Source organism: Mustela nivalis (assembly GCF_964662115.1).
Source record: "Mustela nivalis genome assembly, chromosome: 12".
NCBI lineage: Eukaryota > Metazoa > Chordata > Mammalia > Carnivora > Mustelidae > Mustela > Mustela nivalis.
This window is the reverse complement of record NC_139031.1, coordinates 4,350,771-4,369,262: the sequence shown is the minus strand read 5'-3', so window position 1 is coordinate 4,369,262 and position 18,492 is coordinate 4,350,771. Positions and strand designations below refer to the sequence as shown.

General features: G+C 41.7%; 1 protein-coding gene across 3 annotated transcripts in view; it reads left to right on the top strand.

The window, feature by feature from the left end:
* Window positions 1-18,492, top strand: part of ACTR3B (actin related protein 3B) — a 73,806-nt gene that overhangs the window by 20,900 nt on the left and 34,414 nt on the right. For 2 of the 3 annotated variants that reach the window (XM_082693406.1, XM_082693408.1), the window contains 2 exons: window positions 12,346-12,470; window positions 13,112-13,222. In XM_082693406.1, coding sequence (XP_082549532.1) covers window positions 12,346-12,470; window positions 13,112-13,222 — 236 coding nt within the window. Of the gene's footprint in view, window positions 1-318; window positions 464-12,345; window positions 12,471-13,111; window positions 13,223-18,492 lie in introns of those variants that run through there. The other variant, XM_082693407.1, reaches the window with a different exon arrangement.

The following is an 18,492-nucleotide window of genomic DNA, read 5'->3' as shown; positions in this document are numbered from 1 at the left end:
TGATTGTTTGAGTAAAGGTTTTCCCTACCTTTCTTTTGCTTTAAGTTGTTGGAGTATATGAAAGTCACTGAAAAGTTTCCAGCAGAGGAGTGAGTGTGTGTGTGGAGATCACGTCTCTGGACGTGGGAGGTGCAGGGAGGGGTCAGGACAAAGGAAGTACATTTCAGACATTCTGCGTTTGCAGAGTTGGGGTGTGAAAGTCCTGTGGGCATCGGGTGGTAGGCGTCGTGCTCAGGGGAAGGTCTAGACTGGAGATACAGACTGAGCCCAGAGATTTTTTTTTTTAAAGATTATTTATTTATTTTTTTGACAGACAGATCACAAGTAGGCAGAGAGGCGGGCAGAGAGAGAGGAACAGGCAGGCTCCCTGCTGAGCAGAGAGCCTGATGCGGGGCTTGATCCCAGGACCCTGAGATCATGACCTGAGCTGACGGCAGAAGCTTTAACCCACTGAGCCACCCAGGTGCCCCTGTTTTTGTTTTTCTTTTAAATGAATTTTTATCTCAGCCAGTAATTTTTAGAAGATAATATGGCATAGGCCCATGTGCCCACCACCTGGCATGAACAGATGCTGCCGTGATTGCATCTGGTGCGTACGTAGTAAACACACGCAGCAGAGTGGTGCAGCCCTCTCCCTTTCCCCCCAGCCCGCCCCCTTCCCTAGGACTCCCTGCCCTGCCAGGTACTTCCTGTGGCCAGTGTGTTCTACCCTGACCTTCTAGGCACAGAGCTCCTCAGCTGGATGTCACATTGGTCTATCCTTTACATGTTTGCAAATGACACCGTGCTATGAATTACTTCTGCATTGTCCTTTAAAAAAAAAATCCCTCAATAATGTGTTTTTAAGATTTATCGATGTTGATGTAAGAAGTTCTCGGTCAGAGTTCTAGCATTTGAATTTCAACAGTTCTTCTTTTCATTTGGACATTTTCCAGTTTTCTCTAATACGCAGAATGGTGCTGTAAATCTCTCTTCACCCACACGTGCTAGCTTTCCAAGAGAAAGTAGCGCACACATCCTACAGGTGTGCACCTCTTCAGCCTTGTGGCTGTTGCCAGGTGGCTCCTTGGAGTGCTTGTGTTGGTTTAAACTCTCATCACCGGGGCGGAGGGTTTCTGTTTCTGCGCAGCCTTGACAGTAGGTGATGTTGGTAGACTTAAATTTTTGCTGGTCTAATGAATGTGCTTTTTCTCTGATGACTAGTATGGTTGAGCACCTTTCATTGCCTGTTCATCATATCTTTGCCCACTTTTCTTTCTTTCTTTCTTTTTTTTAAAGATTTTATTTATTTAACAGACAGATCACAAGTAGGCAGAGAGGCAGGCAGAGAGAGGAGGAAGCAGGCTCCCTGCTGAGCAGAGAGCCCGATGCGGGGCTCGATCCCAGGACCCTGAGATCATGACCTGAGCCGAAGGCAGAGGCTTAACCCACTGAGTCACCTAGGTGCCCGCATTTTTTAGTCTTTTTTATGGAGTTTTATATACTCTGAATATTAATTTTTTTGCAAATATTGTCTCCTATTTTATGATATCTGTTTAAATGATTTTTTTAAATGGAGAAATTTAAAATTTTGATATGGTTAAAATTTCATTATTTTCTATATAAAATTTGTTTCCATCTTGAAAAATACATTCCTGTTCCAAAGCCATAAAGACTTTCTAAATCTGAATTTTCATCTGAAAAAATTTTGAGTTTGTTTTTGAATATGCTGTGAGGTAGTTACTTACTTTCCAAAAGGAAGGATGCTTGTCCCAGGGGCATTTATTAAAGAGTTCATTTTAATTTGTCATGCCTTTTTAATCATATTGAGGTACCATATATGCTTGGGAATATTTCTAGTGTTTTTATTTTGTTTCATTCTCAAGCTGTCTAAATACTATTAATTTAGCAAGTGTCTCGATTTCTGGTAGGTGCGGTTTTTCCTCCTTTGTATTTTTCAGAATAACCTTGGCTATTCTTAGTACCTTACTCTTTTTTTTTTTTTAAGACTTTATTTATTTAATTGAGAGAGAGTGAGTGAGAGAGAGAAATTGCGAGTGGGCCAGGGGAGAGGCAGAGAAGCGATCCTCTGCTGAGCAGGGAGCTCAATGTGGGACTCAATCCCAGGACTCCAGGATCATGATCTGAGCTGAAGACAGATGCTCAACCCACTGAGCCACCCAGCACCCTTAGGTTCTTACTCTTTATTATAGATTTCAAAACCAGTTTAAGCTTCATGAAAAATTGTAATGGGATTTGGTTAGAGACACACCTATTTTATAGATTAATTTGGGAAAAATTTGACATCTTTATGAATTGAGTATTTCTGTCAATGAATATGGTATATATTTTTTGTTTATTGATGACTCTCATATTTTCAGTAATGTTTCCTAATAGTCTTCATAAAACTCATACACCTTTTTTGAAAAAAAGATTTATTTATTTTAGAGAGAAAAAATGTGCAAGAGCGGGGGAGGGTTAGAGGGAGAGGGAAAGAGAATCCCAAGCAGACCCCCTGCTGAGCATAGGACCCCCCCCCCCCCCAGCCACAAGGAGGCCTGATGCCAGGTCCCTGAGATCATGACCTGAGCTGAAACCAAGAATTGGCCATTTAACTGAGCCACCTTGGTGCCCCAGGCTCATACACCTTTTGCTAGATTTAACTTTAAATATCTTTATGTGTTTGTTGCTGTTGTGAATTTTCTAAAATTATATTTTCTGATTAGTAATTGCTAGCATATAGGAATGCTATTGAGTTTTTTTGCTTTTTAGTCCAACAGTCTTACTTTTCTTATTTCTTCTATTAGCTTGCAGATTCTTGTAAGTTTTCTATGCCGACCGTTAACTGCAAATAGTAGTTATTTTGTCTCTTTCAATCCCAATATTTTGTATTTTTTTCTTGGTCTTTTGTACTGGCTAGAACTTCTTCCTTGCCACAGTGACTAGAGCTGGGTGTTTCTGTCTTTCTGATTTTATTTTTAAAAAGTTTTAAGGCCTTTTAAAAAAGATTTATTCTTTTAAGGGAGAAAGAGAGCACGTGCACATGTGTGAGTGCGGGGTGGGTGGGTGGTGGTGGTAGCAGGGTGGGGGGAAGAGGCAGAGGGAGAGGGAGAGAATCGTAAGCAGACTCCCTGCTGAACTGAATGCAAAGCCCAATATGGGGCTGGATCTCAGGACCCTGAGATCAAGAGTTGGATGTTAAACCAACTGAGCCACCCAGGAGCCCCTGTCTTTCTGACTTTAAAGGCAGTGATATTAGCGCTCCACTAGTGATTACTCTTGGTTTTTGTGGAAATGCTTTTTTCAAGTTAATGCAGTGCCCTTTCTAGCCCTTTCTATTTCTGGTTTACTAAGAGGATTTTTTAAAAAAAATTGTGGATGGATATTAACATTTAAGGCCTTTTGTCTCTCTGTTGAGATGATTATATGGTTTTAGACAGTTGAGCTCCTAATATGATGAATTATATTAATATATTTTCAAATATTGAACTGTCATTTATTTCATTCATGAGATAAGCCCTACTTTTATGAAATACCAACTACCTGCTGAATTGTATTTGGCAATATTTATTTGGATTTTTGCATCAATGTTCAAAAGTGAGATTGGTCTGTAATTTTCCTTTCTTGTACTCTTTTTGTCTGGTTTGAAAATCAAAATTATAGTGGCTTTTAAAAATGAGTTTTTCAGCTTTCTTTTCTGTTCTTTGGAACAGTTTATATAAGATTAGAATTACTATTCCTTGAAGGCTTAGTCAAATATGTGACATTCTTTTGGGAAATGTACTAGATATATTAATTAAAACATTACTATTGTCTGGTAACTACTGTGGCAAGTGTTTCTGAGATACAGAATTTATATCCAAGTAGATGTGCTTGCCTCAGATACACTCTTCTGATAATCTCCTTAGAATTACCCTCAGATGGGGCGCCTGGGTGGCTCAGTGGGTTAAGCCGCTGCCTTCGGCTCGGGTCATGATCTCAGGGTCCTGGGATCAAGCCCCGCATCGGGCTCTCTGCTTGGTGGGGAGCCTGCTTCCTCCTCTCTCTCTGCCTTTCTGCCTATGTGTGTTTCTGCCTACGTGTGATCCCCGTCAAATAAATAAATAAAACCTTAAAAAAAAAAAAAGAAGATTACCCTCAGATGACTTTTTGGCATTAGGAAAATAATCTGTCTCTTCTGGATACTCTTATTTATTTTTAAAGATTTTATTTTTTAACAGAGAGAGACAGTGAGAGAGGGAACACAAGCAGGGGTAAAGGGAGAGGAAGAAGCAGGCTTCCCACCTAGCATGAAGCCCGTTGTGGGGCTTGATCCCAGGACCTTGGGATCACAACCTGAGCTAAAGGCAGAAGCTTAACGACTGAGCCACCCAGGCGCCTCTCTTCTAGTTTCTCTTATTCTGTACCCATGTAATGTTTTTCTTTTTTACCTGCAGAACTTTTATATTTTTCTTTATTAAGTTTAATCTTGTAAGTTTTGTTAACTTACAGGTAACTGAGGGGTTTTATTTTTTAATTTGTTTAAATGATTTGCAAACTATATTTTATTTGTCTTCAAATATGTTATTTTGAATAATTTAAAATAATTATAGATTCACAAGCAGTGTAAACTATAGTGTGGATAGGTCTTGTGTCCCCTTCTCTGTGTTTCATCATAGACTATAGCTTATGTGGTTATAGCACGGCATTAAGTCCAGGAGCTGGACACGGGTGCAATGTGTGTGGATTTCTGTTCATTTACCCCATTTGTAGATTCCTGTAATCATCCCTGCAGTCGGGCTGCACAGCTGTCACCACCGCAGCAGTCTCTCCTGGGCTGTCTCTTTATGATTTTTATGTTTACCTCCCTTCCCCGGCATCATTCCTAACCTTTGGCATCTACTACTGTTTCTAGCTCCGTGATTTTGTTTTTTTGATAATTTTTTAAAAAGATTTTATTTATTTATTTAACACACAGAGATCAGACAAAGGTGCAGGCGGGGGGGGGGGAAGCAGGCTCCCTGCTCAGCAGAGAGCCTGATGCTGGGCTCGATTCCAGGACCCTGGGATCATGGCCTTAGCTGAAGGCAGAGGCTTAACCCATTGAGCCACCTAGGCGCCCCTTTGAGAAGGTTTTATAGCTGGAATCATATGGTATATGTTTTTTTGAGATTGGCTTTTTCACTTGGCATAATGCCTTGAGATCCATGTATCAATAGATTGTGTCTTTTCTTATCTGAGTAGTATTCCGGAGCATGGATATACCACAGTTTGTTTAAACATTCATCTACTGAGGGACATCTTGGTTATTTCTACTTTTTAGCTATTACAAATAAAGCTGCTCTGAAAGTTGTGTGCAAAAAAAAAAACGTGTACAGGTTTTTATGTGGACATACATTTTCATTTCTCTAGATAAATACCATGTAGTGCAGTTGGTGCATTGTATGGCAAATTTATGTTTAGTATTATTAAGAAACTGCCAATGTTTTTCCCAGAGTGGCTGTATCATTTTTCATTTCCACCAGCTGTGTGTGAGAGAGCCAGCTTTACTGCATCCTTGCCAGCCTTTGGTTTTGTCACAATTTTTTATTTCAGCTGTTATCATCAGTATATGGTGAGATCTCATCATGGTCTTAATCTTCATTTCCCTAATGACCAGTGGTGTCGAACATCTTTTCATGTACTTATTTTCTGAGTATCCTGTTCCATTAAATGTCTCTTCATGTCTTTTGCCCATTTTCTAATTGGATTGCTTATAATTTTACTGTGAGGTTTTGAGAGATCTCTGTATGTACCAGATATGAGTCCTTTGTTGGATATATGGTTTGCAAATAATTTCTCCCATTGTGTAGTTTCTCTTTCTGTTTTCTTCCCAAGGTCTTCTGCAAAGCAAAAGGCTTAGCTTTTCATACACCAGCTTTTGGGTTTATTGGGTTTTCTCTGTTTTTCTACTTTAAATTTTATTGATTTTTGCTTTTATCCATGTATCTTTCCTTTTTTTTGGTTTTGGATTTATTTTGCTCTTCTTTTTCTGGGTTCTTAAGGTGCAAACTTAGATGATTGATTTGAGACTTTTTCTCTTTTCTGGTGTAAGCATTTAGTGTTTAAATTTTCCCATTTAGCACTGCTTTTGCTGTGGCAATATCAAAATATCAAAAACACATTTTGATATTTTATATTTTCACTTCCATGTCTTTCATGTAGTTTTTGGTTTCCCTGAGATTTTCTCTTTGACTCATTTAGAACTATGTGGTTTAATTTCTAGTTGTTTTGGGGATTTTCTATGTTTTTGTTACTGATTTTTGAGTTTATTCCATTATAGACAGAAACCATACTCTGTGTGACTTAATTTTTAAAAATTAAAAAAAAGACTTAATTTATTTATTTGGCAGAGAGAGAGAGAAAACAGGCAGGGGGAATGGTAGGCAGATGGAGAGGTAGAAGCAGACTCTCCACTGAGCAGGGAGCCTGACATGGGGCTTGACTCCAGGGCTCTGGGGTCATGACCTGAACTGAAGGCAGACACTCAAACAACTGAGCCACCCAGGCATCCCTGTATGACTTTAATTCTTGAAAAATTATTAAGGTTTCTTTTTGGTCCAGTATAAGGTTTATTTTGGTTTGATGGGCACTTGTAAACAGTGTATATTCTGTTCTCATTGGGGGAAGTGTTCTTGTGTATGTTGCTTAGTTCCTGTAGGTTGATGGTGTTGTTGAGTTCTTCTGTCCTTGTTCTGTCAGTTGTTCAGAGAGAGGTGTTGAGGTCTCTAACTATAATTGTGGGTTTGTCTGTTTATCCTGTCAGGTTTTGTCTCATGTATTTTACATTTCTGTTTCTGTTAAGTGCACAATTAATATTGCCATGTCTTCTTGATGGACTGACCCTTTATTTTTTTAATGTTCTCTATATTCTCTTTCTTTGCTATAAAATTTACTTTATCTGATCACAGTATAGTCACTCGTGCTTTTTTTGATTAACATTTGTATGGATATCTTTTTCTGTCCTGCTTTTAACCTACATATATCTTTATATTTGAAGAGAGTTTTTTGTAGACAGCATAGAATGAAGTTGGGTTTTTAAAATATACTCAGCCAATATCTGTCTTTTAATTGATGTAGTTAGACCACTTATATTTATTGTAATTATTGATCAGTCTTTTTCTGTTTGTTCTGTTTTTTAGTTTCACCTAGGTTTGGGGATTATTTAAACATTTTTATAATTTTATTTTGACTTATATGTTGTTGTTTTTTTTTTGAGTGCATCTCTTTGTGTAACTTTTTAAGTGGTTGGTGTAGCTATTACATCATCTATACCTAACTTTTCTTATTCTATTGATGGCAACACCTTACTAGTCTGAGTGCAAGGTCTCTTTACCTTCCTGCCTCTCTAGTAGAACATACATTGAGAAGGACATCAGTGTTATAATTTTTGCTTCAACTGCCAAACATAATTTAGAAAAACTCAAGAAGGAAAGTAATTATGCTTATTTTTGTTCTTTCCATTTTTCTTCCCTCCTGATGTTCCAAGATTCCTTTTACCATTTCCTCCCTGTGTAGAGAACTTTCTCGAGCCATTCTTTTAGAGTAGGTATGCTGGTGACAAAATCCTGTTAGGTTTTGTTTATCTAAGAAGGTTTTGATTTGCTCTGCTTTTAAAAAAATATACATATATTTTTAAAGATTTTATTTATTTATTTGACACAGAGAGAGATCACAAGGAGGCAGAGAGCCAGACAGAGAGAGAGGGGGAAGCAGGCTCCCACCTGAGCAGAGAGCCTGATGTGGGGCTCGATCCCAGGACCCTAAGATCATGACCTGAGCTGAAGGCAGAGGCTTTAACCCACTGAGCCACCCAGGCACCCCTGCTCTGCTTTTTTGAGGGATTTTTTTCTGAAAGAATTCTGAGTGGACAGTTCTCTTAGTACTTGAAAAATACACCATTTCTTTCTGGGTGCCCTGATTTCTGATGAAAATCTGTTGGAGGCTTTCAGAATTTTTTCTTTGGTCTTCATTTTTTAGAATTTTGGCTGTAATATGTCTTGGCATGGATTTCTTTGGGTTTATTCTGTTTGGGGTTTTTTCAGTGTTGAATCTGTAGGCTTATTTCTTTTTTAGTCAAATTTGGCAGATTTTTAGCCATTATTTCTTTGAATGCTTTTCCAGCCCCACCTCCTCTCTGCTCTCCTTCTGGGACTTGGAATGCAGGCATGTTAGTGCTTTTATTATATATCCTTTGTGTCCCTGAAGCCCAGTTCATTTGCTTTGTAGTCTGTTTTCTTTGTTGTTTAGATTGGGTAATTGCTATTGTTATATCTTCAAGATCAGTGATTCTTTCCTCTGTCCTTTTCTGCTGAATTCATCCACTGAGGTTTTTATTACAGGTATGATGTTTCTTAGTTCCAAAATTCCATGTGGTTTTGTCTGTATTCAATCTTTGCTTTCCTTTTGTGTTTCTTTGCTGAGACTTTCTTGTATCTTCCATTGTTTCAGGTGTGTTTGTAATTGCTCACTGAGGTATTGTAAGCTGGCTCCTAAAGTCTTGTTTAATAATTCTGTTATCCATGTCTTCTTGGTGTTGGCATCTGTTGGTTGTCTTTTCTCATTTCGTTTGAGATGTTTCTGGTTTTTGCTATGGTAAGAGATTATTTTTACTGAAACCTGGAAATTTTAGATACTATATTCTGAGATTCTGGATCTTGTTTAAATCTGATGTTTTGGCAGGTGACTTCTGATATTGCTCCAGCAAAGAAAGGGAGAATGCCCCCTTGTTAATGCCAGTTTGGGGTTGAAATTCAGTGTCTCCTCTTGGCCTTTGTTGACATTTGGTTGGGTGTTCCTGCTCATGAGGATGGGAGTTCAGCGTTCATACTAGGTCTCAGCAGGTGATATCCTGGCTGAGAGGGACAGGGGCACCTTGTTACTGCTGGTGATGGTGGAAGTCCTGATTTTCTACTAGGCCTCCTCTGATGAAACCCCAGCATTAGAAGCAGATGGATGGATTGATTCTGCTGGGTGGGGTGGAAGGCCAGCTTCCCCCCCTTGGGCGTCTGCACTGTGGTGGTGGTGGTGGTGGTGGTTTCCCATGCCTTTTGACTGGAGTCAAACAGGTGTTGTTTAGAAGTTTCTTTTGTTTGTTTTTGTTTGTTTTGTTTTTTCATTATCTTTTCAGACTGCCCCTTTTATCTTCTTAGGCTGGAGATAGCAGGCATTTTTTTGGAGATACCTTTTTTGTTTTGAGCTCATTGGTGTTTCTGGGTTGCCAGCTTCTCTAGCACCCAATCTGGGTTATAGGAGACGAAAAGAAGACCCAGAAAGTCACTGGTGTGTTGTTCCTGGGATCCGGCGGTCCCAGCCAGTCTGCCTGCTCTTCAGCTTTTGGCTCGTTTCTTTGGTCTGGAAGGTCCAGGGGTCCTGGCTGTACTCAGTAAGAGCAACAGGAAATTCCAAGTTTAATTAGTTTTGTAGATAATATATTCATATGCTATGGAAATTAAATGGTATAAGGAGATACATGGTGAAAAGTAACATCTCCCACTAACTTCCTCTCTTAGAGGACAGATGTCATTTCTGGTTTCTTATAAGTCCTTCCTGAGGTATCCTGCACATACCAGCAAACACACGCGGCATCTATTTTCAAACCCCTGGTGGCATTTTGCCATGTCCACTCTTTAACATCTCGTGTTTTTTTTCTTTTTTCAAGATTTTATTTATTTGACAGAGATCACGAGTAGGCAGAGAGGGAAGCAGAGAGAGGGGAAAGCAGGCTCCCCGCTGAGCAGAGAGCCGAATATGGGGCTCCATCCCGGGACCCTGGGATCATGACCTGAGCCGAAGGCAGAGGCTTTAACTCACTGAGCCACCTAGGTGCCCCCCACCTCATGTTTTTTCTCATGACGCTACATCTTAGTGATCCTTTTTAGATTCGTATGTGAAGACCTGCTTTATTTTTTTTCATGGCTTCATGATGCTCCATGGTGTATAGATGCCTCCTCCCTGTAAGCAGTTGGAGTGTGTCAGTGTGGACACCATTACCAGTTATATTCGTTCTTCTTTCCTTGTCTGGGTCTTCTCTGCTTACACCCAAGTCAGGGTCTGAGACTGTATGTTGCGGGGGCCTGGAGATCACAGTCGGGATGACACGGATCCTTACTCGGGGATATGTCATATGATCTGTGGATACTCATAGACAGTCTTGGATAGCGACTCTTAGACACATTTCTTTGTCATGTTCCTAAGGACTGTGTGGACCACATCTTAAAACTCTTCACAGGCACAAACAAAAGATTTTGACTATAAGCTTTATATACCTTTAATCTGTTTCATGGATTCGGTTGCTTCTTCTTATAATAATGGTTAATAATAGTTAAAAGAAGTATACTTTATGGTTTAAAAATTTTTTTTCTTATTTCTAATGGTCACAAAAACATAGATCTGCTATGATTTGGAGTCTGAGTATTTTGATTACCTTCTTGGGAGGGCTAAGATTTACTTTGTTTTCGTTAAGATTTTTGAGTGTGGAAATGTCACCTCAGTAAGTTTCACATTTTTCTCTGTGCAAGGTGGTGATTTTTCTTTTGCATAATATGTTGCCCCCAAATTCTTGGTAAACTTGAAGGATGTCGTGAGTTGCAGAATCTTTTTGCCCTTGTCTCTTCACAATTTTTTATTTTAACTTGGCAGTTTAATTCTAAATTCATGCATAATTAAGTTTGATCTTGCCCAGAGGGTAGACTCTGTCACTGTGGCACGCACTGTGAGGACCCGTGGGGTCTGCGGCGAGCCATCTTGCCAGGGGCCCTTCCTGTCCATGATGTGCGCGTCAGGTGATCCAGTGGGAGTCTGTCTTTGTGTGGTGTGGTCAATCTTCAGAGGTGGTTTTATTTGTTTCTACAGATCTTCTCAGCCAGTTAGGGCCCACCAGACCTTTCTGCCCTGTTATCAGACTTAGGGCTCTGGGCGTGCGCAGAGTCTGCCTCGGACTTGGACACCCTCCTTGTGCGCAGAGTCTGCCTCGGACTTGGACACCCTCCTTAGGCTCTGTCCCTGGCGTGTCCTCACCACACCTGCTTGTTCAGTCCCGCAGAAATCCTGTTGCTTGGATTTGTGCCACGTTTTGTAACTTGGAAGCTTTGAGTCTAAACGTGGCGGTGAGTTGGAGTGAGGAAAGAAGGTGGGCAGAGTGGTTTCTGTCCTGGACGGTTCCCTTTTCACCTCTTCCCCTGTGATTGCAAGAGATGCCTTTCTGAAAAAAATTCAAATTCACTTGTGTAGTTTTATTGCCGTTCTTCATTTGTAGTAAGTTGGGGATTTCAGATAATCTGCTTTAAAAATAAGTTTATATGTTTACTAATTTGTTTTGGAGTAAATTCGATGAAGATGAATTAATGGGAGCTCAGAGTGTGACCAAGGCTTAGTTCACCTTAATAATAATAATAAATTATTATAAAAACAATTTATTTATTTATTTAAAGATTGTATTTATTTATTCATGAGAAACAGAGAGAAAGAGAGGCAGTGGGGGCAGAGGGAGAAGCAGCCTCCCCGAGGAGCAGGGAGTGATGCGGGACTCGATCGCAGGACCGCAGAATCATGACGTGAGCTAAAGGTAGACACTTTACCATCTGAGCCACCCAGGCGCCCGAGACTTAGGAGTTTAAATGGGGAATCGAATCTTTGGGAAGCTTCCACATTTCATTAGCTGTTAGATTTTGGAGTGAAGTCCTGTTTGATTATTTACTTCTAAGTATACTCCCAAATACCAAGGTTAACCTCTTTTTAAAATAATAGATCATGAAGCCATTGATATTTTTTTACATAAAATACCTATTTGATTATTGTACTTTTCATGATGGATTTAGCCAGCAATTTCCTTATTTTTCCTTTAAATGAAGTCAGTTGTTTTTCTATAATAAGATTAAAAATACATGTCTTAAATCTGATGCAGAGTTTTAGTAAGATGACTTGAGAGTGTATAGGTATTATTTTTTAGTTTTCTCTTTTGTATCGTATTAGTAACTTTGTCTACTTCTATATTGTATTTTAAAATTTGGAACCTATTGATATATACTGTACTCCATGGGCATTTCATTTACTCTCTCGAAGGATTTTTTCCAGATGAAACTGAGAGATTTAGTGATGTAGTTTCTGTCTGATGAGCAGCAGATCAGTGCAGTTCCTTTGTGCCCTTCTGGAAAGAATGCTGCGATAGAAAACTTGTTTCTGTATTTTAGGTGCTCATCGGTGGTGCCTTTTCGGGAACGTCTCAAAGCCCTAACATTGAAAATGTACTTGTACATATATGGGGATTATTGTAGCCTTTCTTGGTCATTCAAATAAATGTGAATCATGATGGACATCTTCGTGCTTTTTTTTTCTTTTCTTTTTAAGGTATTGCCATCAGAGAGTCAGCAAAGGTAGTTGACCAAGCCCAAAGGAGGGTGTTGAGGGGAGTCGATGACCTGGACTTTTTCATAGGGGACGAGGCCATAGATAAGCCCACGTATGCCACGAAGGTGAGCTCCCGAGAGGAATTTGCTGCTTTCAGTGTGTAGCCAAGAGCGGAGCAGTGGAATAATAACACAAAATGAGATTATCTGGAAATTGTATTTAGGAGTTATGGGTCTATTTTTATTCTTATGTTTAAAAAGAAGGTTTTTTTTTTGTTCTTGCGTGGGGTATTTTTGATGTGGGAAATCAAGTGAATTCAGAAAACTCTGGAAGGCAGAACTGCCACAGCCTCGCTGGGTACTCATGGGAGCAGGGTCTGCTGCTGTGCCATTGATTGATTAGCCTGTCCGGGATGGGCAGTTACAGATTGATTACTTAATAAAAAAGGACGAAAATTAAGTAGACATTTGTTCTAGGAAAAAGAAATGCTCCAGACTGAATGGCACTGGGGCTCGTCTGCACTTTTCTGTCCTTGCCCATTGTTGAGACGGTTCTTCGTGCTTAGCCGTGGGTGGGGGGCGTGAACACAGTGGGAGCCTCTCCGGGGGGTGGGAGGGTGCGTGTCGTTTCCGGGCCCGAGTCAGTGCCAGGCCCGTGCAGGAGGCCGTACCCCCACTCACCTGGCCCGCCCTGGGCCAGCGTCGTGGGGCTCTTGGTGTCACTGCCATGAACTGAAGCTGGCGTGTTTCGGTCTCTCTTGCCGCAGTGGCCGATAAGACATGGGATAATCGAAGACTGGGATCTCATGGAAAGGTTCATGGAGCAAGTGATTTTTAAGTATCTTCGAGCCGAGCCTGAAGATCACTACTTTCTGATGGTGAGTACCTGCCGCCAGGAGCACTGCGTCCCTCCAAATTCCCAGTTACGTGGGTTGTGGGTTTTTTTCCCCAGATTACTTAGACTTTAAAATCAAGATATTCTCCTCTGGAGAGTTTTTAATTCCTGTTAATCTGTTTGTATGAATCGGGGTGCTTTTTGGGCAGGTAACAGGAGGCTCCACAAAAATGTCTCAAATCAAAGGGGCTCATTCTCTCTCAGAACAGGAAGGCCAGAACTGGGCGGTTCCCGGGCCGCTCACCGCAGGCTCTAGCGTGGCCTCCTGTGCTGGTTCCCTGCTGGCCCCAGGGTGGCCGCCCATTCCCCGCGCCCCCCCCAACATGCCCCCGCCACCGGTGCCACCTCAGAGGTAGAAGGGCTTTGTAAGAATGAAGAGTCCCTTTCCCGGGAGCCTTCCCAGCAGACGTGTCCCATCTGTCCCTCTCTCCAGCAAGGGGGATGGAATTACCCTGATGGGTGCAGATTAATCACATTTCTTCCCTGGGGCTGGGCAGGGGACCATCGCTGATCACCCGCCCCAGGAGGGCGAATACCTGAATTACCAAATAGGCCTCGATTTGTAAGGAAGGCAGAGGGAGGAATGCACTGGGGTAGGAAACCGACTATGTACATTGATAGCCCCCTGAGGTAACTTGATGACTGTGATTTTTCTTTTTTTTCTTTTTTCTTTTTTTTATTATATTTATTTATTTGACAGAGAGAGATCACAAGTAGGCAGAGAACAGGCAGAGAGAGGGGAGAAGCCCGATATGGGGCTCGATCCCAGGACCCTGAGATCAAGACCCAAGCCGAAGGCAGAGGCCCAACCCACTGAGCCATTCAGGCACCTCTGTGATTTTTCTTTATAGCAGAGTCAAAATATTATTTTGCCAGGGTTTAAATTTTTTTCTTTTTTTTTAGCTTATTGTTTAAGTAATCTCTATACCCAACATGGGGCTTGAACTCATGACCCCTGAGATCAAGCGTCTCCTGCTCTTCCGGCTGAGCCAGCCAGGTGCCCCAGGGCTTGGATCTCGTTATAAAATAAAATTGAGCTGAGTTATGGGCCCTGATTATGGTATTTAATTGATCTTGTTCAGATAAAATAAAACATTACAAAGAAATGAGGAGAAATGTCTCTTGGTTATGGGATCTTTTCTAGTCGTTCTACTCAACATTACGTGTTTCCTTCCCTGAAATGTTCTTTTTAAGTTAAAATTAATTACATGTTCACAACACTTGCTTTAGAGAGAGCGATTGCATGTAACATAAGCTGCATATTAAAACGTACATGATTTAGCTTTGGATTGTTTCCACCCAAGTATATTGTCAAATGGTCCCAGATCCGATTATATAATTCTTCCTAATGTTAAATATGGAGTGTTCTTTAGAATTATCTGACTTAAAGTGTGCTAACTCTAAGGCTAGTATGGTAGTTAGGGGAATCTATATATTTAATGTCTGTTAAAGCAAGTCCTCGAAAGTGCTCTGATCTTCCTTCTGGTCGTATCTTCGCAATTGGGAACAGCCGAGGATGGGTCCTGTGTTTTACAGGCCCCCCAGGAAGTGTCTACGCTGCGGATCTGCAGAAGCCGGGAGACTGACCGCGTGTGTCTGCACAGCTTTGTCTTGAGAGCCAAAACAAGCTCCCACCTGCCACACTTGGCATTTTTCCTCCTCTAGCCCACCACGTAACTACCTGTTGGATAGGATTTTAGGAGCAGGCACTGTGGCCAGCTGCTTGCTTCTGTCTGCCGCAGCTTGCTGGGTCAGGACTTCTCCCCTTCACTCTACATGCGGGAGGCCCCCAGGACATCGCCACCCAGGAAGTTTCTCCTGAAAGAAATTTTTTTTCCAGTTTAGCTGGCATATATGGGCCGGTGAGGCAAAACCACTTGCCAGGAAGGAATCAGACATGTTTGAATATGGAAAAGCTTAAGTCCATTGGCCCAAAACGAGTCTTTGTAATGATTGTTGAGAAAAAAAATCAAGTTTATTAAAGATAAGACAATATTATGTTAATGCACATTATGCTTTGAATTCTGTATGTCTGTTCATTGCAGGAGGGGCTTGAGGAAGTGGTGAGAATGGTAAATTTCTTTCAGGTTTATACCCTTAATCATCAGTTAATGGAACAGTTAAAGGGGAATACAGCAAGTATGGAGATTTATGGCCAAGTCATAGAAGTTAATTGAAGACATGTACTGAACTGCTCCATCAGTAAGAGCTCATTGGTGTTCGAGAGTCTCAGAGGCCTAAACCGTAGGCCCTCGGGGGCTCACAGAATTGTTCCTTCTGACTGCTGTGAGCAGTCGCCCAGACATGCAGGCGAGGAGACTCTGCATAGCTCGTATTTTTCGAGAAGTTTCAGAGACTCCCATCGTATTGGTCATGTGGACTGAGCAGACAGCAAACCGGAATTGTACTCTCTCCTTCAATACGGAGTTGCTCGCAGTTCAAAATAGAATCATATATTTTAAGGAATGGCAGTGCTTTCGAGTAGAAATTGAGTTATAACTTCCGAAGAGATTTGCAGATTTTTTGACTATGAATCAAGCGAGAACAAGTGAGTAGCATGTGCTGTCCTAGAAGGCCTGAGGATGTGGAGCTTGCGTCCAAGAGCAGGGCAGGTGGCCGGCCCCACTTGAGGGAGGGGGCGAGGGGAGAATCTCCCGTCCTCTGCCTTTTTGTTCTGTTCTGGTCCCACGCACACTGGTGAGAGCAGATCTCTTTACTCAGTCTACTGAATGCTAATCTCCTCCAGAAGCAGCCTCACAACACACCCAGAAATCATGTGTAACCCGCTCTCTGGGCATCCCTTAGACCAGTAAAGTTGACACGTAAAACTAACGATCGCACGTGGTATGCCCCTATTGGCGAATGATGTAGGCTGTCTCTGCATGGTCCTGTAGCCACCAGCCAGGGCAAGGGCAGAGCTGCACGTCCTCAGGTTCCCTCTGTTCCCACTGGCCATGAGCTTCCATACTCTGGTGTATTGTCCTCTCCACCCCCCCTTCCTTGAGGATTTATATTTTTGAAAAGGTTTCTTTATTGCTGTTATAGAGGCATATGGGAGTAGAGCAATATTAGGTACATGTGTTCATTTTGCTGTCTTTATCCAGAAATATGGATTGGTTTTTATGGTCCTGATTAATTATTCATTTCTGAATCAATACCAGATGATATTTTACCATTGTTATGAACAAAAATGTTTATGCTGCTTGCATTCCTGAGATATTTTAATCATATGCTTCAGTATTTAAAAAAAAAAAAAACTCGATACTTCACCTTAGGTCTTCTTATACATAATGGTTTGGGAAAGTTTTATTTAAATCGATGTGTGTTCGCTTTAGCAGCACAGACAGTAATTGTGGGAATGACACAGAGAAGATTAGCATGGCCCCTGTAGAAGGATGACATGCAAATTCGTGGAGGGTTCCATATTTAGAAAAAAAAATAAATTTGATCTCCTAAAGGAACAGCTACTGGTAGGAAGCATAGAAGAAATGGAGGATTGAGGAAGAAATGGATTTTTGATTCTGTTGCTTAGAACCTTTGGAGATATTGCCCTTAATAATGCTGAATTTGATTCAGGAATCAGGAGAACCTAATCATATTATAAATGTTCCCTTAAGTGTAAATATATAGATTTTAGTGTAACTTCTTTACAGGTGGTGAATTGTTTGGCAGCAAGTAATAAAAGTGTAGAAAACAGTCAATTAAACAAGTTAGGGGTTTTATTTTTCTTCAATAGAAATAGTAGGGAGGCCAGTGCTGTTAATGACAGTTCTCTGGCGTCATTGGAGATCTCTGGGCTCTAGTATCTTTAGCATATGACTACTACTCTAAGGATGCCTCATGACCACAGGTTGGCTGCTGCAGCTCCAGTCATCACATCTGCATTCCAGGAGAGAAGAGAATTCTCCTCCGCAAATCCTAACCTTATAATGAGCTTTCCTAGGACCCATAATCTATCAGCTTTTGCTTCTTATTGGCCTGAACTTACTCACTTGGTCATCTCTGTCCACAAGGAAGTGTGGGAAATGCTTTTTCTCAGGGCTTGCTCCCACCTCCTGTGAGTGATGGATGCTCTGTCAGTATGGCAGAAGGGAGAGTGCATGCTGCATATGATGTGACCACAGGTGTGAGGACAGTGGCAAAACAAGAACTGAGCTGTTTGCAGAATGCTGGCCAGATCCTAGCTGTGTGGAGACTGCCGTGGGCTCTGGGGAGCCCGCGGGCGAGGGAAGGGCCCAGTTGGGGTGTGCTGCTGCTCCTGTGCTATGGCTCTTCTGCTCCTGGTGAGTCTCTCTGGGTGTGGACTCGGGAGACAGGGCCTTGTCTTTGGCGTTTCTGTGGCCCTTCGCCCACAGGCTGTGACCCAGGGCTTCGCCCCTCTGGGGAAGGTTTTCTTCTCGTTCCAGAACTGTGAGTATGATAGAACATTTGGAGACTGCCTCTGGGACTCCGCTCAGTCCTGTCACAGTAAGCGGACTGATTAACATCTGCTGTCTTCTCACGTGTTTCGGTGATGCACACTGAGTACCGTGTCCCTGGCCTTCCCCTGGCCCTTCTCTTGTGGTGTCTGTCGCTCCTATCCTAATGACCCTGCACTCAGCTGTCCCGTGGACGCTTCCTGTCTGTTGAGCTGTTCTGGTCTCTTTAGATGTTAACTGTGTTTCCAATTTCTTGATTTTATTAGAAACAAAACAGTCTTCGCATTCAGTTTCTTTCTACATTTAGAACATTTTTCCTCTAAAAAGAACTTACTAGTGTTTGATATCGGGGTCCAGAAGTGTTAATATCAAGTCTTGTGGTACCTGAGTGGCTCAGTTGGTTAGGCGTCTGCCTTCAGCTCAGGTCATGATCCCGGGGTCCTGGGATCGAGCCCTGTGTCGGGCTCCCTGCTCCGCGGGGAGCCTGCTTCTCCCTCTCCCTCTGTGTTCTCTCTCTGTCAGATAAACAAATAAAAACCACCGCAATCATCTTTAGCTTACCATCTCAGGCTCTGTCCGCAGCAAACAGAGGCCACTGTCTGTACTCCTCTCAGCATTGGTTGATACCTTTTTTGATTATTTGATGAAGTAAAAATTCAGCTTGTTTTTCATTTGCATTTTTCGAGAGCTTGGACCGTACACATTCTCTCACAGGTGTACTGGCTGTATTTCCTCCTGTGAGTTGCTGGTTCGTGTGCTCCGCTCTTGTGCATTTCAGTGTTTTGTTGCTTCTCTTATTGCTATGATCTCCCAGATTTTTTGTGGTAAAATGTAC